Genomic DNA, 25054 nt, shown 5'->3' with positions numbered 1-25054 from the left:
TCTCGAAGTTGGAATATACCCTTTGATAAGTTGATCAAAGCATATAGTTTTATACAGACTTGCGGTGAAGCCTGTATTTACAAGAAAGTGAGTGGGAGCACTACATCATTTCTGATAAGTATATGTGAATGACATATTGTTGATCGGAGATAATGTAGAATTATTCTGCAAAGCATAAAGGAATGTTTGAAAGGAGTTTTTCAAAGAAAGACCTCTGTGAAGCTGCTTACATATTGAGCATCAAGATCTATAGAGATAGATCAAGATGCTTGATAAGTTTTTCAATGAGTATATACCTTGACAAGATTTTGAAGTAGTTCAAAATGGAACAGTCAAAAATGGAGTTCTTGCCTATGTTACAAGGTGTGAAGTTGAGTAAGACTTAAAACCCGACCACGGCAGAAGATAGAGAGAGAATGAAAGTCATTCCCTATGCCTTAGCCATAGGTTCTATAAAGTATGCCATGTTGTGTACCAGACCTATTGTATACCCTGCCCTGAGTTTGGCAAGGGAGTACAATAGTGATCTAGGAGTAGATCACTGGACATTGGTCAAAATTATCCTTAGTGGAATAAGGATATGTTTCTCGATTATGGAGGTGACAAAAGGTTCGTCGTAAAGGGTTACGTCGATACAAGTTTTGACAGATCCAGATGACTCTAAGTCTCAATCTGGATACATATTGAAAGTGGGAGCAATTAGCTAGAGTAGCTCCGTGCAGAGCATTGTTGACATAGAAATTTACAAAATACGTACGGATCTGAATGTGGCAGACCCGTTGACTAAACTTCTCTCACAAGCAAAACATGATCACACCTTAGTACTCTTTGGGTGTTAATCACATAGCGATGTGAACTAGATTATTGATTCTAGTAAACCCTTTGGGTGTTGGTCACATGTCGATGTGAACTATGGGTGTTAATCACATGGTGATGTGAACTATTGGTATTAAATCACATGGCGATGTGAACTAGAATATTGACTCTAGTGCAAGTGGGAGACTGAAGGAAATATGCCCTAGAAGCAATAATAAAGTTATTATTTATTTCCTTATATCATGATAAATGTTTATTATTGATGCTAGAATTGTATTAACCGGAAACATAATACATGTGTCAATACATAAACAAACAGAGTGTCACTAGTATGCCTCTACTTGACTAGCTCGTTGATCCAAGATGGTTATGTTTCCTAACCATAGACATGAGTTGTCATTTGATTAACGGGATCACATCATTAGAAGAATGATGTGATTGACTTGACCCATTCCGTTAGCATAGCACTTGATCGTTTAGTTTGTTGCTATTGCTTTCTTCATGACTTATACATGTTCCTATGACTATGAGATTATGCAACTCCCGTTTACCGGAGGAACACTTTGTGTGCTACCAAACGTCACAATGTAACTGGGTGATTATAAAGGTGCTCTACAGGTGTCTTCGAAGGTACTTGTTGGGTTGGCGTATTTCGAGATTAGGATTTGTCACTCCGATTGTCGGAGAGGTATCTCTAGGCCCTCTCGGTAATGCACATCACTTAAGCCTTGCAAGTATTGCAACTAATGAGTTAGTTGCAGGATGATGTATTACGAAACGAGTAAAGAGACTTGCAGGTAACGAGATTGAACTAGGTATTGAGATAACGACAATCGAATCTCGGGCAAGTAACATACCGATGACAATGGGAACACCGTATGTTGTTATGCGGTCTGACCGATAAAAATCTTCGTAGAATATGTGGGAGCCAATATGAGCATCCAGGTTCCGCTATTGGTTATTGACCGGAGACGTGTGTCGGTCATGTCTACATTGTTCTCAAACCCGTAGGGTCCGCACGCTTAAGGTTTCGATGACAATTATATTATGAGTTTATGAGTTTTGATGTACCGAAGGAGTTCGGAGCCCGGATGAGATCGGGGACATGACGAGGAGTCTTGAAATGGCCGAGACATAAAGATTGATATATTGGACGACTATATTCGGACATCGGAAAGGTCCGAAGTGATTCGGGTATTTTTCGGAGTACCGGAGAGTTATGGGAATTCGCCGGGGAGTATATGAGCCTTATTGGGCCATACGGGAATAGAGGAGAGAGGCCAAAAGGAAGGAGGTGCCCCCCCCCCCTCTGGTCCGAATTGGACAAGGGGTGCAACCCACTTTTCCTTGTTCCTCTCCCCCTCTTTCCTTCTCTCCTACTCCAACAAGGGAAGGAGGAGTCCTACGATGGGAGTAGGACTCCCCCCTTGGCGCGCCCTCCTCCTAGGTCGGCCGCCTCCCTCCCTTGCTCCTTTATATACGGGGGCAGGGGGCACCCCATAGAGACAACAATTGATCATTGATCTCTTAGTTGTGTGCGGTGCCCCCCCTCCATCATAATCCTCGATAATATTGTAGCGGTGCTTAGGCGAAGCCCTGCGACGGTAGAACATCAAGATCATCACCACGCCGTCGTGCTGACGGAACTCTTCCCCAACATTCTGTTGGATCGAAGTCCGGGGACCGTCATCGAGCTGAACGTGTGCTAGAACTCGGAGGTGACGTAGTTTCGGTGCTTGATCGGTCGGGCCGTGAAGACATACGACTATATCAACCGCGTTGTGCTAACGCTTCCGCTTTCGGTCTACGAGGGTACGTAGACAACACTCGCCTCTCTCGTTGCTATGCATCACCATGATCTTGAGTGTGCATAGAAATTTTTTGAAATTACTACATTGCCCAACAGGGAGGGGGGCTCGGGAGCCGGCGGCTAGGGTTTTCCCTTCGTGTCGCTCGCGGGAGCGGCCGGGAGGGGGAGGGGATTAGCAAATATCAGGTCTGCATTCATCTTAATTGCCCAAAAAGTTCCTTTGAATTAAGACAAGCATGATAATTGAGAGCTAAAAGTTAGCATCATACATGGTGTCGATGAATACTAACTTATAGGTTACGTATCTTTACAGTCTTGTGGTTCTCGATTGTCAGGCACAAAAGAATAAAACCATGCGCAATCCTGGTATTTCACGCTGTTTAGTATTCCCTCAGTCCGAAAAAGCTTATCCTTAAATGGATATATCTGGCATCAAGTTAATGCTGGATACATTCATTTGAGGAACAAGCTTGGTACAAGCTTTTTCGGACGGAGGGAGTATTATACTATTTAGCAGGGATCCATAATTCCATATACAGTCGATGAATTGTAGTGCTAAAAGTTTAACTGTGACCCTGAGTTTTGAAAATCAAATGTACAGGAAAGGACAGCATGGTAAGCACACCTTGCAGATTGCAAGCTTCCCATCTTCTTGCACAGTGCATTTGCAAGACATCTTGGAAACCATTCCCTGCTTGTCGACCACCTATCAGATATTTATAGGCCGCAAAGTCAATCACCCTCGTCTAAACACCAACCAGGGGATAATTCTCAAATTGTTAGATGCATAAGCCTTGACATGGTAGTGCTCTTTTGTTGAAACGAACTCCAGGCCCATCGTCTTCACAGCGAATCGCTCCATATCATCCAAGAAATCACTGGGTACATTCGTATAGAACGTTTTACGGACCTGGCTATTGGATCCTTCTGCCCCTGCCTCTGCGAGGTCGCGGACGGCGTCCAGGGAGACGAGCGATCCATCAACACAAAAACTGGGTGGTGGCGCGCGTTAATCACAATGCGATGTGAGTATGTGACACGAAGCAGAGATCCAAGAACTGGGATGGAATAGTGAGATGGATAAAAGAAGACTCACCGTTGGAAGAAGACCTTGCCCACCCTTGCCACCAGACAGAGTTTTGCCTCCTCGTCATCCCTCGGCACATCGTGCGTCCTCGCCCTCGCCCTCTCCACCGCGTCTAGGAGGTCCGGCAAGAACCTCTCGGTGATGGCGACGGCCGCGACCTCGGCCTCCGTGGAGCTGGAGGATGGGGAGGAGAGGGCAAGGACGAGGGGCTTGGCGCCGGACATGCGCTCGACGGTGTAGCAGGGGGAGGTCTCGAGGCGGACAGATTCAGCGTCGTCGGAGAAGGGCGGGAGCGGGGACCAACGGGAGACGCAGTCTGCGGCGTGGATGATCTTGTTGGACGGGGGAACGTGGTGACGCCCGCGAGGGGAGGAGATGGAGAGGGAATGGAGGGAGGAAGTGGGCGGGGAAGGGATTGGGGCGGGCTCGGAGGTGCTCGAGTGGCGCTTGTGGGGATGGACGTAGGCCATGGCGGATGCCCCGATTGGCCGGCGGCGAGGTCAGAAGGGGAGAAACCGAGAAAGGGAAGCTTAGCCGGCGGTTGTTGACTGAACTCTCGGAAAAGGGGAAGTTTAAAGACCAACTTTAACGTACGATCCCAAACCCCAAACGACGGAGGCGAGGTCAGAAGGGGAAAAGGTGGAAGTTTAGCGATTGATTGAACTCTTGCCTCCAAGGAGAAAAGGAGAAAAGAGGGAAGTTTAAATGCCAACATCGACGCACCACCGCTAAACAGACGTTCGTTTTGTTTGGATTTCGTCTGTTTAGGGTGAACAATCCAAACCGAGCACGTACAACGTGGCTGACACATTATACATCATGTTGGTCATTTACCCTTAATTTAAACATAAAAACAATAAAACAAATGAAACTTAGACTTATATAATATATTAAATCCAAATTTAGTTTAGAAGTACTCCCCGCCGTCCATTAAACTTGAATTAAAACCACTGTTCAAAATATCTTCCGATATTCCCATAAATCAGCCGATTTATCGCGTACCATTGTGAGACCGATAAGATAAATCGGTAATAAATTAGCCGGTATGGCGATAATTGGCCGATATGCCGATAAACTGGACGATTTATCCTTTATCATGGTTTGACTGATAAGTTTCCGATAAGCGATATCCCCAACATTAATTAAAACTAAAGAAAACAAAAAAGAAACCTTAATGCAACCCCAGATCGGCTTCTCTCGTCGCCGCTGCCGTCGTCCTTGATGAGGTTGATGAATGGCGGGGCTGCCACAGGCCGGCCGGTGCCGCCTGGGGCGGGCCATGTACCGCCAGAGGTGCATGCGACACCTGCAGATGCTCATGGAGTGGTGACCAGGGTTCGGGGCCCATCCAGGAGGCCAGTGCGGACACTAGCTCCGACGTACAGGGCGGCGTCGACATCAAGCTCCAGGACTGCCCCACCAAAGTTGGATCCGAGGTCACGGCCGACGGCTCCAGAACGGCGCTGTCATCTGGCTCCAGGATGGCCACATCTCCCGTGCCCAAAAGGGCAATCTGCACGTCCAGCCCATCCCACTGGCTGCACTCTCCGCTCCCCTCATCTTCTCTGCTTCCTCTCAAATCCATCATGCATGTCCCCTCCCGTCATGGCCAAGTCCCTGCCACGACTCTGGCAGCGAACCTGATACCCATTGACTGGGACGACCTTATTAAGGACGGGGACTCCAAAACTAGCAGCAACACGCGGGCAAGAGGAGCTCGCCATCTACCGCTCGCATCGGGACACCGACGGGAGCTTGAACTCCATTGCATCTATTGTGTTTGTGTCGAATATTTTATACTAGTTGGGTTACGCTTGGACTTGGTGTTGTAGTGTGGGTAGGATACTTGTAGTGTCGAAGTCGGACACGTTGTACTCTTGGCCTCTTATATATGAGGAGACACCCCACGTTGTAACCCATGACGACTAGATAGCGGCAGGCTCGCAAGGGGGTGCTGGCGGCTTGTGCCGGCGCCCGGATGGCCGGTGTTGCGGTATCTCAGGGAGGAGCGCCCGTAGTCATTGCCCCGGGGAGTAGGCGAGTTCGCCGAACCTCGTTAACAAATCTCGGTGTCGTCGTTGTGCTTTGGTTGCTTGTTCCTTATTGGATCGATCGCGTACCTCGGATTAATTCTAACAAGTGGTATCATGAGCAAGGTTCGATGAGACTACGGATCGATATCTGGAAGATCGAAGCAATTGGTATCGGCGTAACACGTTCGCTGCGCAGCAGGAGGATCCGACTAAAGCGGCGCGCGGGGCAGGCATCCAGGGCGGTGGCGCAGGTGTGGCGCTAGGCGACGCACGGAAGCAGCCAGGGGAACCACGCGGCTGGCCAAGGTGTGTTGGGCCCTATCGAGCGGCAGGCCGGGAGAAGGCACTTGGGTCCAAGCGTTGGAATCTGTTCGGTTGCTCGGGTATACACGCACACGTGGTCACGTCGGACTCTGGTGGAAGGCAGGAACGGGACGTATACACGGAGCTTGAAGTCGATGAGGCGCAGGGGTGGGCTGATGATCTACCATGGAGTCATGTTGAAGGTGGAGTTGGAGTCTGACGGAAGACTTCATTCGGTGCTGATTGAGGGGTTACGACGTAAGACGTCAGAGAGTCGAAGCCTATTTCAGCGGAAAAAGTGAGTGACATGCAGTTCGGACTGGAGCCCAGTAGTCTGATGGAAGCGTGAAACTCGTCATCGGTCGGTGATGATCGGTGGTACTCTGCAGTGGGGGTTGAGTGGTGTGGGCTCGCGACCCTTGAGACTCGATCGGGACAGCGGAGGCTCGACGCAGCGGCGAGGCGTGCGGTACGCACGGGACATGGAGACGGGCCAGGGCTCTGGTGGTCATACATGTGGTGAGACAACTGCAAATTTGACTTGGGATGAGTAAAAGCAACGGTGAAATCTTTTCAAGTTTTAGACAGACGGTCAAGAAAGGAGCGATGATGTTGAGTTCAGGTAACTCTTGTGTGACACCCAATATGTGAGTTGTTCACTTTCACGCAGGTCGGTGATCAGTGTGTGATGGCGTTGGACGGATACCCTGGAAGTTGGGAGCACAAATTAGAGTAACGAGAAACTTAATTTTGCTCGAGTGTTGACTGTGGTCAAGAAAAGAAAGGACTACAAGTTGCAGGTGGAGTCACATGGAGTCTTTGGAGTAGCAGCGGTTCTCATGGGATAAGCTCAAGTCCAATGTACATGGAAGTTTGACGCATTGACGAATTCAAGGTGGTGGAGAATATTCGCCAAGGTGGAGTTTGTTAGAGTTGTGTCGAATATTGTGTACAAGTTAGGTTACAGTTGGACTCTGAGTTGTATTGTGTTTACATAGGATGTGGAGTCGTGTCCTAATAGGACACTTGTATCCTAGGCCTCTCATATATAGCAGGGATAGGCACACGATGTAACCTATGCCAACATAATAGCACCGGAACGCAGGAGAAGCCGGCGGTTTGTGCCGGTGTCCAGGGCGACCGGGTGCGGTATTGTAGCGGTGTCATGGGGAGGAGCGCCCATAGTCAAGCTCCGGAGATGTAGCCATATCGGTGAACCTCGTTAACAAATCTCGGTGTTGTGCTCGTGTGATTGCTTGGTCCTCAAATGATCGACGGTATGCCTCGAATTTATTCTAACAGCATCTACCGCTAGCTCCTGCGGGTCCCGCCAACGGAACGTAGGACACGATCGCCCATCCGATGCCCCGCCCGTCCCGCCCCATGCCGCTCTAGATGAGGAGCATGGCATTCGTCTCACATTCCCCTCCGGAACCAGCACTGCCCAGGCAACGGTGTGTGCTCGTGCCCATGGCCCCTGTGCGCATGTGCATGCCGGAGTTAGAGGCAAAGGCGGCCCGACACGAGCGACAATGGGGAGCGTGTGCGGCAGAGCCCGGCTCTTTCTGCCAGCGTGCACTCTTCATCCCCGTCGACCAGAGGAGGCGCTCCTCCTCGGGGTCATGTGGCGCTCGTTAGCCATGGCGCAAGAACCCGAAGGTGCTCCTCCTCGAGCTCAAGGCGTCCGAGCACCTTGTGAGGGAGAAGGAGAGTGCGAAGTCGACACACGACGCGCGGGAACAGGCCCGCACCATCCGTCGCCTATTAGGCTACAACTCCTTGCTGTTTGAGAGCAACACCACCACGACGACGATGACGATGATCCTCCCGCCGTGTGTGTGTGTATACGAAGGAGATGGACCGTCGCGCCACCGACCTCAAGGGCAAGGGCCCGAAAATGGTTATCTCCGCCTCACCTATATGAATATCTTGTATGAAGCAGAATCCGGTGAAACAGTCTATCTATATTTCTCGTTCAATCTTGGTGTTGATCTACGTATGTTTTACGTTGTTGCATGCATTGTACGAAATTGGGTATTCGGATATGGGGAATGTGGTTGTGGACAGGAGGAAATGGGGACCGTTGAGTTACTGCCAACGGGCGTGTGTGGACGCATCCACCAATGTATAGGGATCCTTCGTGATAGAAAAATGTGAATGTGCACGAGAGAGTTTGTGGAGTGAATAGATTTGCCAGACGGGGTCCATCCGGAATAAAACCTCCTACGAATCAATATGGCCCTTTAGGGGGAAGGAGGTATCCTTTTTGTTAAAAAGATGGATTTTTATTAACTCAAAATGAAGCATCAAGGGAGAAGCACAATGAGCATACATCCACCTTAGTATAACTACCATGCACAAAGCTAAAACCAACACTTTAAGGCAGGGGCTAGGTGCTTTGAATCCATGTTTGTATAACTTTGTGTTGCCCCTTGTCTTCATCTTGTTTTGGTCGCTTCTCTGTATGTTGCTTAGGACTTGGTACCTGTTTCTTTTTCTTCTATAATGATCACATGCAGTTCTCTTGCATGGTCCAAAAAAAAAAGCTAACACCAACACATACAGATGAATAATCACACCGGCAAGTAGCAAAATCAAACAAGACGGAAGTTATGGCTAGGTGAAGTAAAATTTAAAAACTGAGACGTTCAAAACAATGGCTACAACCGCCCCATATCCGCACTAACCATATATTGACATCACAAAGTACAAGAGATGGGAGTTGACTTGCTCAACTCCATTGCCCTTTTCATCTAAGGGTCTCAATTCAAACGATTATCAGAGGAATATTGGAGGACTCTAACCTTTAGATCGGCGCAAAAGTCAGGAGAAAAGGTATGAAGACCCGAGCCCGGAACTGGTCTTCCAAGTCGTGCGCCCGGCCAGCAAGCACGTCGCCTTGCTGTAAAGCAAGCCAACTCTCGCCCAATGTGATACCCGCTTCTCACTGAATTCTTGGCACCACAACAAGATTTCAAGAGAAGGTTAGGGTAGGGTATACCCGTCAGTAACCCACCGTGCAAACTTCCTCGTGTGCCCCCTCGAGTCGGACGCGTACGTACGGCGCCGTGCAGGCTGTGTACTGGTAACAACGATGTGCAGCGGACGTTGTCAATCATGGTGGTGTTGATGTGATCATTACGCCGGGGTTTGTCAACCGAAAACCAACAAGGTATATTAGGCCCCATTAACTGCTCTTGCATATGCAATGGAGCAATCAACGGCGGCAAGTCCATGGCTGCTTCTTCTCTGCCTCGCCGTCGCTGCCACGGGCGGCGCACTCCAAGCTCGTGCCCAGCCGGACGTCAACGGTAAGCTCAAAATCCCTAGTAAGGCTATTCCACAATGTAATTAGCTCACGGGAGTTCGTCCACGTACTGTCAATGGCAGGTTTCATAAGCATTGACTGCGGGCTCGCCGGGAAGACGACGAGCTACGTGGACGACACCACCAAGCTGTTGTACACCAGCGACACCGATTTCATCGGCAACGTTGGCTCCACCCACAACATCTCCGCCCAGTACATGGTCAGGCCGACGCACCTCTCGAGACGCTACCACAGCGTGCGCAGCTTCCCCGACGGCGTGCGGAACTGCTACACGCTCCGGTCCCTCGTGCCCGGGGGCAAGTACCTCCTCCGTGCCTCCTTCATGTACGGCGACTACGACGGCCTCGGCAGTCTACCCATTTTTGATCTGCACTGTTAGGTTTAATCTTGATTCATGTATCTGCATGTAGTTTAGATGGTAGTAGGGTGATGTAGGCCGGTGAAGCTTTGGTTGTGCACGAAGAAGGCGAGATGCCGGGCGGCCATGTGATGGGGCGAGCATGACAAGATGCTCATGATGCTGTGAGGTACGACAAGGTCACGAGAAGCGGCAAGACGTGACGAAGACTGGAGCGTGATGGACCGCATCAAGTTGAGTCGGGTGAACCGGCAGGTCGTTCAGTTTGTTGGGTCCTAGCCGATAGAATGGTTGGGTAAGTAGTTTGTGCATGCATGTAGTTGGAGTGGTCAGAGGTGGTGTCCGAGCCATATGGATCATGGAGAGACTTTAGGAATTAGTTAGTACATGGGTTAGTGGGTTAGCAGCCGAGAGTGGCGGCTGGCCCGTGCATGCGTGGGTTAGTGGCCGGTGTGGCCGTGGCTGTGTGTGCGCGTGAGTCTCTATATAAGAGATGTAAAGCTTGTTGTTTGAGCCGAGGCCGAGAGGGCTGAAGTAAACATGTAGCCACGGTGTGCCACCAAGAAAGTGCTTTTGGCAAAGTCATTGTATTTCTCTTGGTGCATGTGTGCGTGTGTGTTCTCATGTGTTCTTGAGAGAAAGAAAGATAGATGGAGGTTGAGTTGTGAGAGGCAGCTCAAGGTAGGAGAAGAAGCAGCGCTGCGAGGTGAGGCGGCGCCAACAATTGGCATCAGAGCCCCGGTAGATCCGAGGCGGCGACGGCGGCGCGGCCGACTCCATGTGAGGTGGAGGACGGTGGCGCAAGGTGGAGGCCGTTGGCGGCGCGATGCCGCTGCTGGCCGATTGCGGTGCGATGCCGCAATATGATGATGGTGTGATGGTCGGCGTCGCGAGGACGTCATCCACGACAAGATGGTCCATGGTGACCGGCGCTGCGACGGCGTCGGCTGTGGCGCGATGGAGGCCGACAGCGCAAGAAGAAGTAGGGTGGCCATGCGGTGCCGCTATGTGAAGATGGTGGTGCGGAGCTGCCACAAGAAGAGTCGGTGCGATTCCGACGACGGTGGTGTCATGCCATCGTCATCATGGAAAGTTGGTGTTAAGCCAGCAAAAAAAAAGTTGCGGTGCAATGCCGCTTGACGAAGACGGCATCGTGATCGGCATTGCGACAACGTCCTCCACGTCAAGAGGTGGCCGCCGCGTGCGGCAAGAGGACATGGTGATGGACGCCGGCGCTGCGATGGCGTCGGTCCACGACAAATTGTGCGGCGCCGCGATGGCGTCGTCAAGTGGCAGCGGGTGAAGCCGCGTGAAGATTGAAGAATCAAGATTAGGAGGGAAAATGTTAGGTTTAATCTTGATTCATGTATCTGCATGTAGTTTAGATGGTAGTAGGGTGATGTAGGCCGGTGAAGCTTTGGTTGTGCACGAAGAAGGCGAGATGCCGGGCGGCCATGTGATGGGGCGAGCATGACAAGATGCTCATGATGCTGTGAGGTACGACAAGGTCACGAGAAGCGGCAAGACGTGACGAAGACTGGAGCGTGATGGACCGCATCAAGTTGAGTCGGGTGAACCGGCAGGTCGTTCAGTTTGTTGGGTCCTAGCCGATAGAATGGTTGGGTAAGTAGTTTGTGCATGCATGTAGTTGGAGTGGTCAGAGGTGGTGTCCGAGCCATATGGATCATGGAGAGACTTTAGGAATTAGTTAGTACATGGGTTAGTGGGTTAGCAGCCGAGAGTGGCGGCTGGCCCGTGCATGCGTGGGTTAGTGGCCGGTGTGGCCGTGGCTGTGTGTGCGCGTGAGTCTCTATATAAGAGATGTAAAGCTTGTTGTTTGAGCCGAGGCCGAGAGGGCTGAAGTAAACATGTAGCCACGGTGTGCCACCAAGAAAGTGCTTTTGGCAAAGTCATTGTATTTCTCTTGGTGCATGTGTGCGTGTGTGTTCTCATGTGTTCTTGAGAGAAAGAAAGATAGATGGAGGTTGAGTTGTGAGAGGCAGCTCAAGGTAGGAGAAGAAGCAGCGCTGCGAGGTGAGGCGGCGCCAACATGCACGTCGGTGTCAACTATTGGCAGACCGTAAACATCTCAAAGCCAGATCTTGAGGCGACCGCCGAGGCCGTCGTGTTTGTGCCGGACGAGTTTGTTCATGTGTGCTTGTTGAACACCGGCGCCGGGACGCCCTTCATCTCGGACCTGGAGTTGAGGCCGCTGAAGAAGAAGTTCTACCCGCAGGCAAATTTGACGAAGGGTCTCGTTCTGGAACACAGGCTGAACCTCGCGCCCCCGGACACCAACATCGTCAGGTGCGGAAAAGATTTTCAGTTGTTTTACTCTGTCCTTTTCCTGTTAGAGAACTATACTATTAACTGTGTACATACAATTCATGTTAATAATAAGTAAGATATTAACAGTATTGCACAGTAATTTAGTAGACAAGATATACTTGAAAAATATATTAGGCAAGATATAAATTTCATATTAACGTTAGGTACTAGGATATAATTACTTTGATCATCCTGACTTTGATACTAGGTATGATATTAATTAGTTTTTTTTTTTGAAAAGGAGGTTGACCTCCGGCCTATGATATTAATTAGTGGAGGACGCTAAACATTAGATAGACGTAGACCATAGGATATATGCGGTTGGATGGGGGAGATTTGTTGGATCTCTCTACACTCACTCTTTTTATATTGGTATAGATATAGAAATAAAGGATCGCGCATCACTGCACTGTATTTTTACATCCCCTAAATTTTGTCTGAAGTCAGAAGTAAAACGAGAACATAAGAAAATAACATATTATGACTTATTTTTTGGTTTTCTTATGCCAACTTTTAAGTATTCAATCAATATGAACATAACTATTTGTATATCAAACTTATTTTTTTATGAAACGGTCATAAGCTTACTGCGGGTGCAAAATAACGTATTATGCGCCCTAGGTGATGAATAACATTACTATAGATACAGATATAGAGGTATAGATATTTTCGATAAAGATAGAGGTATAGATATAGATAGATTAATTAATGAAAACATACTCGACTAATTATGAAAATCTCAATCCCTCATCATATGTTACAAAAATATCCTGCTAGGTTTTCTGACCTGACTTAGAATATGGCCCCAATATACATCTCATGTTGCATTAGAAAGCTAACTTGAGCGAATGATCATTTCCCCGGGTAGGGAGGATCGAACGAACATTTCTGCTCACTAAACTAACACTCAGCAAACGCTCAAGAATTACCATATGAAAGCTTATAAAATTGTTTGTAAAAAAATTGCGTGTTCTATAGTATAATTTTGTCATGTTGTGTAAAGATTGACAGAAATCGCCATGCTGCAAAAGAGTGATTTCCATGCATTTTTGGAGATTTGCCATAACTGTAGCATGAAGAGATTTGCCAGCCAAAAAAAAGAAATGAATAAATTTCCAGCTCAGGGTTTAGCATGCGGCCCAAAGGAAATTACGACCCTACATGAACAAAAAAACGTGAGAATTGTCATGCTCTACAAACATAAATTGCCGCCCCAAATTTGTTTGCTCAAACTGCCATCCTAAGTGAACCAATTATTGTCGGCATGACGCAGTTAGCTCAGAGGGTGCATTTGGAGTGATAAAAATAGGAATTTGTGCACGGGATCCGACGGCTCATAGGGAGTTCACATGGAAAACCAATAAATTTGATGTCAGTTTTATATCATTCGAGTTTAGAATATGTGTACATGCGATTTGGGGCCCATCGACCCGATTCGTGGTAGTAAGAAAACGTGTTTCACGAGGTGTCCAACGCACACGCTTCGAAAGGCATGAACATGTGTGTTGGTGGGCTCATTACACAGACTTTATTTTAGTGAATTGTGTACACAGTAGGATTTTTTTTACAGTAGCCCTGCAAGAAGAAAAATTGCTAGAATATTTTACAGGCACACAATATACACATTCATTAGAAGAGTTGCCAACATTAAATGGCATGCAAAAATGTCATGTACCCTGCACACCACATATCATGTAGCCAACATGAGCAACCAGTTCAACCCTTGTGCAGTTTTTCCAAGTATCCCATGTGCGATGCCTTAAAAGTATCCACAAATCTAGGGAGTAATATCACTCGCCCAGATTGCTATATCCGAACGGGCGACTTTCGGCGTGGCGGAAGTGGTGCCTAGGTTTCAGCAACTGTGAATTGGCTAAATCAAAAAATGTTTGTACCCTTCTCTTTATATAGACGTCTCTGTAATGGGTTTCAAAGTTAGAGGCTCATTGGGACTCTGCGCCTACTCTCATTCAGATCCTACTCTGAATTAGGCTCCAACCCCTTAAGTGCGCAACCCTTTATGTTCATGCACGTTTGGACATGATCCAAGTACTCCAACTTGGTCACTAGTTGGTACATGACATGCCAATTCCAAAAAATCACATAAATATCATATCAGTTGAACATTCACAATGTTACCCACATGCCACTCCATTTGCCTCATGATAATTGTCAAGCTCAATCTTGACCTCTCTTTTCTCGATCACATGACTTGGAATCCTTTATTAGGTCAACTCTTTAATATTGAGTAACATGGTCATGCATTTCTGGGTCCGATCACTCGAAATGCACAATGATATCTCTGTCATTATAGAGGGGTAATTTTATCTTGATCCACCACGCCTCAATACATGCTTTATAACACCACAATTATAGAGTAGCGTTCGGTAACCCTAAATAGGTCACTACACATCCAAAGTACATGCAGTAATCTCAGGTCTAAGCACATATCCTACACATTGTAAGGGGCAACTGCAAAACATTCCCACTATGCATGTCTCATGTTGGGTCTGTCCAACCCCATGTTCTCTAGCGTGTGTTCACATTATTGATTCGACATCTCCTTGTCCATGACCTGCGAAACATGGTAATGAACCAATACATGTGCTAGTCTAATATTCATATGTGTCCTCACATCAATTCCATAATAGAGAATACTTAATAATAATCATTCAAGCATAGAATTTCATAAATAAATCACATTATTACCAATCAATACAAATGTTATTTTTCATGAAATATTTGGAACAAAAAAAATCATGGATTCACGATAATAGAATAATCGCTATGAGTACCTCTAGGGCATATTTCTAATAAACGGATGTGGCAAATACATAAAGAAAATGAACGAAAGAGTGCTATTTTCCTAATATATTATATATTTAAAATAAATGATGAGTTAACCAAAAGAAAAATAAAGAATTTAGTTTAGAAAATCCCACATTAATTAGAAACATCTACCCATTAATTTAGGAGAGCTTTAATAACAGCCCTTAGATTCTACTCCTATTTGTCTATTAAAAGTAAATAATGGGTTGGCCGGAAAAAAATAGCTAGAAAATCTCACATTTGTTAGAATCATGTGACCATTAGTTTGGAAGAACTTTAAACAACTACCGTTAGAGCATCTACAGCCGGACCGGGCTAATCCAACCCCTCAAATGTCCGCGGACGCGCCCGGGCGTGTCCGCGGACAGTGACTGCTCACGCCTCTAATATTTATTTCTACAAACACACACATCAGATCTATATTATTAGATGGAACGTAAACTGATCTTTAAGCGGAGCTCATCCGGCTCCGCCATGCCCATGTCTAGCTGCTGACTGCGGTCCCCAGAATGTTCGTCCGGTCGTGTTGGAAAGGTATAGTAGGGCATGGGACACGAGCCGGCTCATCGGACTTAACATGCCGCCGTCTCTCATGCCTTGCTCTTCCTCGTCAGAGCCCAGAACCCGAACAGTGTCGGTGGACATTGGATCGATGATGGATCCATCCTGGGATGAGCCGGCAACATCCACCATGACGCGGTTGTGGTGCCCGAATTGCCACACCATACGGGGTGCTAGAGAATGCGACTGCCTCGCCGACGTCCACCACCATCTCCCGCGCCCGCTGCCTCACACGGTGGGCATGCTGCACCATGTTTTCGTTCGACGATGCCCATGGTGTGTCGATGGCCTCGGGGCGCCAACGGAAGGGTAGGGCGCCTGCCACCACGTCCAGCGAGCCAGCGATGCCACACCTAGCGCTGGATCCATGGGCTATTTCGGTGGACGCAATGGTTTCCCGACGGAAGGAGTCCGAGCGCCGCCTCGCACGGGCATCCTCTCGGGAGCGGTGGAGCGCAAACTGGACGGCCATCTCCTCCTCGGGGCTGTGTGGGATGAGCTCTGTGTCGACCAATCTGGAGGTGAAGGTCTCGGATTCGCTGCCCGCCGTGCTGGAGACGGCCGAAGATCGTCGGACGAGAGCTTGGGTAGCGGAGGGGAGTTGAGTGAAGTGGGTAGGGTTTGGTCCGGCGAGTGGATGAGGAATATATTTAGGGTAGGGTGGGCCAGCAAGGGCCGGGTTCGACATGTCGGACGCCCCCGGGCGCCTCATATCTGCCCCATATTTGTGTTGGATATGAGGGGTGCCGATTAGTCCGGACGTTTGAGGCGTCCTTATGAGTCAAATTTTCGTGAGAGGTAAATGACTGGACCGTCTGACCGAGCGTTTGAGATGGGTTTGAGACACCTGACTGTAGATGCTCTTAGAAGTTCATAACCATATGTGGACCCGCACATGAGCTGATACCTTCACAACATGTATATTATACGCAAATATTTGCAATCTCATCGATCCAGTCGCACATGCAGATCCATGCAACAAAGAGAAGTCGCACACGAATGTATGATGTTAACAAAAAAAAGTTGCACATGAACATAATCAATTTGCACACGTATGCAACATTGTCCAAGCCAAACACGTCCGTTGCACCTTCCATGCTTGCAAGTAATAGCACATATTTCGTTGCGTAATTATCTAATCATGGATGCGCACTCGATCGCTCAAATGAGCGGCCGGCCTCACACGCTTCCATATGCAAAAACTTTGCACATCTCTCTAGTAAGGGTTGTTTCGCCGGGGTGCTAGCAAGGAAAAACTACACATTCACAGGGATACGGGAGAAATTTGCACATCACTGTTAGGCAGTTGGATAGAACAACATTCGAAGTTGCACATCCACTGTTAGACAGCTGGCCGAGTTAGCAAATAGTGAAATCCACACATCCATTGGCAAAGAGAAAGTTGCACATCAACTAATAGTGAAATCTGAACTATATTGTCCACTCGGGAGCCATACCTAGCAAGTGCCCACTAGAACCGTCTAGTTCCTTCTCCTCCCGTGCACATACCTTATACTAACCAATCTAATTTCCCCTAAAAAAAATTACCAATCTAATTCATCTGTCCATCACGTCCGTCATATCCCTCTTCAATCAAACCTTATGCTTAATCAAATGACCTCCTAAATACAACTAGGGAGCTGATTGGTTATGCTCCGATAGTCTGAGTAAGAACAGCCTGCACCATAAAAGAAAAATGGATAGCCTACAAAGGCAGCTAGCGGCTGCCACAAAGTAATATCCATCAACAACACATTAACCAGTTCCAACTATGTCGCCTTGCATCCGATACAGAGTACTTATTTCTGTTGAGCATGAATAATTTTTAAGAATATGCCTCTAGAGTTTGATACTTATTGACTAATTGGCCTTTCACTTATACTACCTCCTTTTTTAGTCTTTCACTTATACTAGCTAGATATGCCCACGAGAGAGCGAAGTTTTGGTGGACGGATGCATTGGAGGGTTTTATTTCAAATGATTAAATAATGATATTTCCAAGTTTAAATAAATCATTTTTTGGTGAAAACTTATATATATTCACTAGGGATCTGTAAAATTTCGTTTAATAATATTATGATTTGCAAGCTGCACAAAAAAAGACCCGGCACAACAACAAAAGAGAATGGCCCATGTTTGTTTACATATTGTTTTTTGGTCACCGGCACGTATGAAAGTATATTGTTATGAAAACTTCCCTAAACGTGTTATATATCTATTTGTGTATGTACACAATTTATTGATTTTTTTGTGATGTAGAACTACATTATTTATGTTCTTCGATGGACACGTCCACAGTTTGCACTTTTCGAGCCCATGATCTCTTCTTGGTGCCTACTATTACATTCTTCCAATATTAACATGAAAGAATTAGTACATCCCATGATATCTTCTTCGTGCCTACTAGTACACCCTTCTAATATATATTTTGTATTAACATGAATGAATTATATAGGATGACCAAGCCGCCTATTTTTTTAAGTTATTGTGATAAACATGTTTGCTAAGTAATACATCAATTTATGACTATGTAAAAAATATATGTTGCACTTGTAAATAAATGCATGCAACTATTTGTCTTTGTTAATACAATAAAGTATACGTGTCCAATACGAGTTAGTCTTCCCACACACAAAAAAACATGAATTTGTCTTGGAAGTTGAACCGGTGGGAAGCAACTGAATTTGAGATTAGGGGCATGGTTATCCATAACATGTTGACATAGTTGGTGTCAAACACAAGATATTATCAAATTCTAGTGTGCAGAAGATCTTTTTATCTTGGTGGAATGTCATTCGAGAGAAATTGCAAGTTAATGTTCAATCCATTGAGTAGCAATACGAAAAATTTAGCACTTCCGCGATCTTTATTCTGGACTAATGAAGAATATTGTGTTGTTGATCCAACATACTTAATTTTTGTTTTTTAAGTTTAAGTAAAGACTAAATAAATCGCCATATAGGCAGAAGCGCATATATAGTTTTCTCACAAGCATTGTGGAAACACAATGCAGAATAACTTGAGGATAAATACTTCAGTATTTATCTACTAAAATCGAGGCAATATGTCCGAGACATTAAATATCCGTCAATAATGCAAGAGATGTTAAAGTGGTTATTTGGCACACATATTTTTTTCAAGGGAAATCCCAAGAGGAATTACTATTATTGTAAGCATTGAAGCTTAACTAAAATGTAGGTCTGAAGCATTATTTATTAAAGGAATACAGTTCAGATTTTGTAATGTGCATGTTAAGACAATGTGGGGATTGTTGTGGCATGCGCGATAATTTGCAATGCATATAGTAGAAATACCAAAAAAAATTAGCAATGCATTTGCAATGTTTATTATGGGGCGCAAACAAAGATATCGTGTTTTTTTTTGCAAAGAACACCTAGATCTATTATAAAAGTTTACTAGAACTACAAAACACTTCAAACATAATAAAAATCATATCGAGATTGCTACCTCAACTAGAACGAGCCACCAACATGCTGCATTGCTGGTATTGTTTGACCTCCATACTTTGTAAATTGTGGAAGTAAGGACACAAAAATGGATACACATACTAATGTATTTATAGTTCTTTAACAAATAGTGGACGAATATAATGCAAAATCTTGATAGATAAATATTTAGTAGGTAGATGTTAATGTTGAAAATGATATATCCCATATTTTTAGGTATCACCTATATTAATAAAATGATATGTTTTTATGGAAAAATTTACTATCTACTCATCATTTGTCATGGCAGTATAATGAACACCAGAAATAATAAAAACCACAGCCAGATTCGTAGACAACCTAGCGACGACTACAACCACTTGAGCGAGCCAAAGGCGTGGCGCCATCATCGCCCTCCCTCATCGGAGCTGGACAAAACTTGTTGTAGTAGATAGTTGAGAAGTAATCGTGCTAACGCTCCATAGGATCAGCGCACCAGAACAACAACCGTCAATGATGAAGAGAAGCGTAGATAGAAAAGATCAAACTTGTAGACATATGAACGAACACGAAAGAAAAATGGATCCTCGGAGATCCATCATAGACCAATACTGACCGAATACCACATGATCCATCGGAGACACACCTCCACACGCCCTACAACGGTAGTAGACGCACCACAAGGACGAGGGCAATGCAGGGAGTAGCCTATGCCAACTTCAGGGAGCCACCGCTGCCACACCTTCTTGAACAGGACACAAACCCTTATCGGCCTTGAAAAAACATGTAAACATGAAGTAGGAACCCTCCCACCGGCAAGGGCCGAGGTCCTCCACGCCTCCATGGACCTAAGGCAACATGAGATGAGGCAGACTGGCGGCGGCGCCGATGAGAGGTCGAGAAACCCTAGCCGTCTGTGAACTCATTTGTTAGTTAACTTATTATCTTTTTTTTTGCGGGTAGTTAACTTATTATCAATATAGAAAGAAAGAAATACCATAGTTTAACTGTTGACTGCTCCGAAGACAGGTACGAGAATAAACATTGAGGGCAAGACATCATATGCTAAAATAACAGTTTGACGCATAAATGTTTCTATAGGAAAATTAGAAACTATTACATTTAGTAGTGAAAGTTGTGAAGCTTGCAGAAACATGTTAGATTTCCGTACCAAAATAATACAATATGGATAATACAAATGAGCAATTTGGATTTTTTATTGCGTACATTACGACATATCAGTTTGCAGGCCTACATTTGAGAGAAAGTACAAGTTACTCTATTTTGACAACTATTAGCAATATATTTTTTCCATACTTACGTTATGAGTGCACACACAAAATGATATGGATATGCATCATTTATCCTGTATATAAAGAAATTGTTCTTGAATAGGTAGCAAGCCATGAAAAATGCTAAAAATGGATAAAAATGATGATAGTATGAAACTATACAAAGAGAATAGCATATACGAATTTTAAGAAGAAATTATTTAGGTTACTCATGGAACTGATACATATAATTAGTACTACAACTTCAGATGAACTTTTGGATTTTTGTAACTAAAGAGTAATAATTTTTTTACAAAAATAAAATCTATAGAATACAACTAATCTGTACAACAAGACAATTTGGGTGCATAGTTTACAACGAGGTAGGTCACTGAACTATCCTAAAAGACAAATAGCAGGTTAGTATGCAATTCTAGTTGTTCCAACATTACAATTTTATTCACCCCACCATGCTAACAGTTCCAATGAATAGGTGGACCTGTATCGCCCATCCTACATATAAGCTATACATAATTCATATGTTGAAGTAAACAAAAAATTGGTCAGATGTGAATACATAGACAAATAGTTTGGTCACAAATACATAGTTGTTATAGTACGAATAGTCTCATAAACACATTTTTAGTTGGTTATTCATGAAAATTGAAACCACGTATATCTCACTTCGGCCACTCAAGCGTTCCACCACATATATCTCACCGAGCTTTGCCGCGTCTGGGGAGGAATTGGGGACACTAAAATAACATGGATTGTGTTTCTAGAAAAATGGCATGGGTTGTGGTGGTTAAACCTGGGTGATGTGCCAGTTTGGTCAAAACCGTGTCCACCTCAGATGAAAACCCCCCGAAGTGGTATACGGGACTAAACTAATCTGGTTTGAGAAGTTGAGGGACTAAGTTTTGCTGATTTTGGAAGTCAGGGAGCATGTCTATATTTTTGTAATAGTTGAGGGACAAAAAAGTTATACTTTTCCCATATTTAATTCAAAGTAGTAGTTTAACTATATGCATTGCACTAGAGAAAATCATAGATTTTTCTACCACTATCTAAAGCTTTAGTTTACTTGTAACATTCCTAAATCAAAGGCCAACGATGTTAATTGTTTAATGCGAACTGCTTTGTGGGGGGTTTGTTAATACAAACCACAAACATGATTGATTGATCAGGTACCCTGTAGATCCACACGACCGTGTATGGCTCCCTAAGAGTGATGCAAAAATGTGGAGCAGCATATCAACTACGGAGACGGTGCAGAGTGATGGCGATGTCTTCGAGGTACCATCGATGGTGATGCAGACGGCAGTCACGCCGCTAAATGCCGCCATGAACCTCGAGATCATTTGGAGCCCCAACCCTCAGCCCCAGAACCAGTCCCTAGGATATCTCATCATCATGCATTTCTCCGAGCTGCAATTGCTTCCTAGCAACGCCGAGCGCCAGTTCTACATCAGCATTAACGACATGCAGTTACCCGAACCTGTTAGCCCACACTACCTTGGCACGGGCTTCGTGTCCAATGGAAATGCACGTTACCGAGACAACAAGTACAACATCTCCATGTACGCCACCGCCAACTCGACGCTACCACCTGTAATCAGTGCCGTCGAGTTTTTCTCCGTCATCTCCGCCACCAACATTGCCACTGACTCCCAGGATGGTACGTTCCTATGCAAATAACTGACATGTAGCTTATGATTAATTCTTTAGGCACACAGGTCGAGCACGCATGCTAATCAAAACATGTTGTGATTAACAATTAACTGCAGTATCTGCCATCATGGCGATCAAAGCGAATTATGAGGTGCAGAAGAATTGGATGGGTGACCCATGTGTTCCAAAGACTATGGTCTGGGAAAGGCTGACATGCAGCTACACCAGTGACAACTCTCCAAGGATAATAAGCATGTAAGAATTGATTATTCATATATCTATATGGAACAATGGTCCGTTTTTGAAGGGAATGCTTTGTCTGGTCTGTTAATAAAGCATGAAGTGCAAAATTAATGGAGATATATATATCAGGTTACATAACTACCAAGTCTAGTGGATCTGATACACTCGATATTTGCACTTTGCAGAAATCTTTCCTCTAGTGGCCTCAATGGTGATATATCCTCTTCTTTCACGAATTTCAAGGCCGTCCAGTACTTGTACGTGAATGGTTTTGGATCTATTTTGGTGACATTTTACTTGCTGCTTGTACCAAAAAAGATTAGAGAACAGATCTTGTTTTTTTATGTTGCAGGGATTTGTCAAACAATAACTTGACAGGCTCAATACCAGGCGCCCTTTCGCAATTGACATCATTGACAATTTTGTAAGTAGGCCGACTTATCTTTTAGTCTATTTTTTGCGACCTCATGTTAAATATTTGAGTCATGTATACAGTACTAGTAATTTGTATTTATAGAGATTTGTCAGGCAACCACCTCAATGGATCAATCTCACCTGAGCTCCTCAAAAGGACTCAAGATGGCAGCCTGAATCTAAGGTACCCCCTCCCACCCTACCAATTCTAATTCCAATTCTATGTAACTCGAGTAATTAATTACTATTTGTCATTAATAATCTCCAATTCCTTTTCTGGTAGACATGGCAACAACCCAGACATTTGCACTGACGGCAATTCATGCCAGCCTACTAAAACGAAGAACAAGTTGGCCATCTACGGTGTTGTCCTTATAGCTGTCATTGTGGTGCTGGTATTAGTGGCAGTAGCGCTCTTTTTCTTTCTAAGACAAAGAAATCCAGGTGAGAATTTAGCATCAGCGCATCAACTATCTGATATGCCTCCCCATCCTTGAATAGTCCTAATGTTTGTCATTACATTTTGCCGCATGTGAAGAATCTATGAACAACTCCGTCAAGTCACATAAAGAAATGAAAAACGATGGGCATAGGACAGAAAAGGATGGCTATGGGAACAGTCCACTTGGATTGGAGACTCGTCAATTCACCTACATCGAACTTGAGAGAATAACCAACAACTTCCGACGAGTGCTTGGCAAGGGAGGGTTTGGTAATGTCTACGAAGGCTCACTAGAGGATGGTACACAAGTAGCGGTGAAGATTCGGTCAAAGTCCTCCAATCAAGGCGACAAGGAATTCCTCACGGAGGTAGAATTTACATAACTGCACTCCCGTTTCTCTGTGTTTCTTGCTTCGCTATATTATACAAGTCTTGAAACTTTGCCATAATCATGCTGTCGGAACACGAACACTAGTAAAATTTCAAATTATAAAGAAAATATTTTACCATTGTTCCTCTAAAATTATTAATAAAGTAAGTTTCTAGGCATGCATTAGTATCAGGAAATTGTGAAAATAAATTTTTGAAGTATTTTTCGGGTCACTTGTGTAGGTTCAAATTTTAACCCTCATACATCACAAGAATCTTGTCTCCATGATTGGATACTGCAAGGATGGGGAGCACATGGCACTTGTGTACGAGTTCATGTCAGAGGGGACCCTAGAAGAGCACATTTCAGGTACACAAGTTGCTTGCTGGTATGTATGTATGTATGTATGTATGTATATTAGGTTGATGTAGAGACTTCAGGTAATGAAAAAAATCAGTTTAAAAAAAATGTATTCTATCATTGCAAGGTGATCGGTGCATTTTAACTTGCTCTTTTCAAACCAACAATATTTAACTATTACTAATCTATATGGTGAACTGAATAAGTAGTCTGACATTCACAATGTCGGATCATTCGCAGGAAAAGGCAACAATGCGGTATGCTTACCCTGGAGACAGAGACTCCGAATTGCAGTTGAATCCGCTCAAGGTATGTGCTTGAAAGCAGAGTTTTCACCTTTATTGATAAATGTTTATGTTTTTCAATCTTGACTGCTGGTGTGCAGGGCTGGAGTACCTACACAAGGGGTGCAATCCACCTTTGGTTCACAGGGATGTTAAGGCCACAAACATCCTGCTGAATGCCAAATTAGAGGCTAAGATTGCTGATTTCGGCCTGTCCAAGGCTTTTCATCACAATGATGACACACATGTTTCCACAAACAGAATCGTTGGTACACCAGGATATGTGGATCCAGAGTATGTTCCCTCTCCCTCTGATTTGAAGTCTTTGTGTAGCATGCCATGATCTGCGTATGTATTAGGTAAACTTGAAATGTTTGTGCAGCTACCAGACAACATGGCGGGCCACAAGCAAGAGTGACGTGTACAGCTTTGGCATCGTGTTGCTTGTGCTTGTCACTGGGAAGCCACCCATCTTGCGCACCCCACATACCATCAGCATCATCGAGTGGGTGCAACAACGGCTAGCACAGGGAAACATCGAGGGTGTGGTGGATGTGCGGATCCATGGTGATCATGACATAAATAGTATGTGGAAAGCCGCTGTTATTGCGCTGAAGTGCACCACTGAGGCATTGGCAGAACGGCCCACCATGACCGATGTCGTTGCTCAACTTCAAGAGTGCCTCAATCTAGAGGAGGAATTGGCTGACGGTGGGTCTGACAGCGGCATCTACAACGGCACAAATAGCGATGACATAAACTGGACAGATGATGCTTACTCTACAAACAAGTCTACAAACTCAAGTCAGAGAGCTGCACTTGAGAAAGAGCATAATTTTGGCAGGGTCCCAACAATGGACACCGGACCTGCCGTGCGATGAGAGGTGTCTACCATGAGCCATATAATTATATTTGACTTGTTATGAGGAATCTATATGAGCATGATAATGTTATTAGATTAAGTTTTTCTAGTTTAAATTTTGTCACCTCCACCCAACTACCATAATTTCTTATAAGTTGAAAGAATTGTGATACTTAGCTTCCCGCCTACCGTACCTCGACGGTTTATCTGCAGCAAGTTGCACATGCCTTCGGTTTTA

General features: G+C 45.1%; 2 protein-coding genes across 2 annotated transcripts in view; one reads left to right on the top strand and one right to left on the bottom strand.

The window, feature by feature from the left end:
* The window catches only part of LOC119354883, a 31988-nt gene extending 27805 nt beyond the window's left edge, over nucleotides 1–4183 (bottom strand). The window contains exons 1-3 of the mRNA XM_037621637.1: nucleotides 3723–4183; nucleotides 3420–3618; nucleotides 3252–3332 (exon numbers count right to left, since the gene is read on the bottom strand). Of these exons, the coding sequence (XP_037477534.1) occupies nucleotides 3252–3332; nucleotides 3420–3618; nucleotides 3723–4183 (741 nt within the window). The remainder of the gene's footprint in view (nucleotides 1–3251; nucleotides 3333–3419; nucleotides 3619–3722) is intronic.
* A 5074-nt stretch (nucleotides 4184–9257) lies between these two features.
* LOC119322953 (probable LRR receptor-like serine/threonine-protein kinase At1g05700) lies at nucleotides 9258–24835 on the top strand. Its single transcript, XM_037596525.1, has 14 exons — nucleotides 9258–9360; nucleotides 9440–9751; nucleotides 11775–12042; nucleotides 21358–21848; nucleotides 21958–22096; nucleotides 22270–22341; nucleotides 22437–22508; nucleotides 22602–22682; nucleotides 22782–22942; nucleotides 23037–23308; nucleotides 23553–23679; nucleotides 23911–23979; nucleotides 24056–24248; nucleotides 24337–24835. Exons 1-14 carry the CDS (start codon nucleotides 9258–9260, stop codon nucleotides 24833–24835), a joined length of 2859 nt encoding a protein of 952 aa, XP_037452422.1.
* Nucleotides 24836–25054: the final 219 nt, after the last annotated feature.

The sequence above is a fragment of the Triticum dicoccoides genome, chromosome 1A (assembly GCF_002162155.2).
Source record: "Triticum dicoccoides isolate Atlit2015 ecotype Zavitan chromosome 1A, WEW_v2.0, whole genome shotgun sequence".
In the NCBI taxonomy this organism is placed as follows: domain Eukaryota; kingdom Viridiplantae; phylum Streptophyta; class Magnoliopsida; order Poales; family Poaceae; genus Triticum; species Triticum dicoccoides.
The sequence above is the reverse complement of the archived record's forward strand: the minus strand, read 5'-3'. Positions and strand labels throughout refer to the sequence as shown.

What these genes read in the sequence shown, in the direction of transcription:
- LOC119322953 (XM_037596525.1), top strand. Translation starts at nt 9,258, where the DNA reads ATGGAGCAATCAACGGCGGCAAGTCCATGGCTGCTTCTTCTCTGCCTC. An exon ending in TGCCCAGCCGGACGTCAACG is followed by an intron (nt 9,361 to 9,439) that starts GTAAGCTCAAAA and finishes TGTCAATGGCAG; the next exon opens with GTTTCATAAGCATTGACTGC. An exon ending in TCTAAGACAAAGAAATCCAG is followed by an intron (nt 22,943 to 23,036) that starts GTGAGAATTTAG and finishes CCGCATGTGAAG; the next exon opens with AATCTATGAACAACTCCGTC.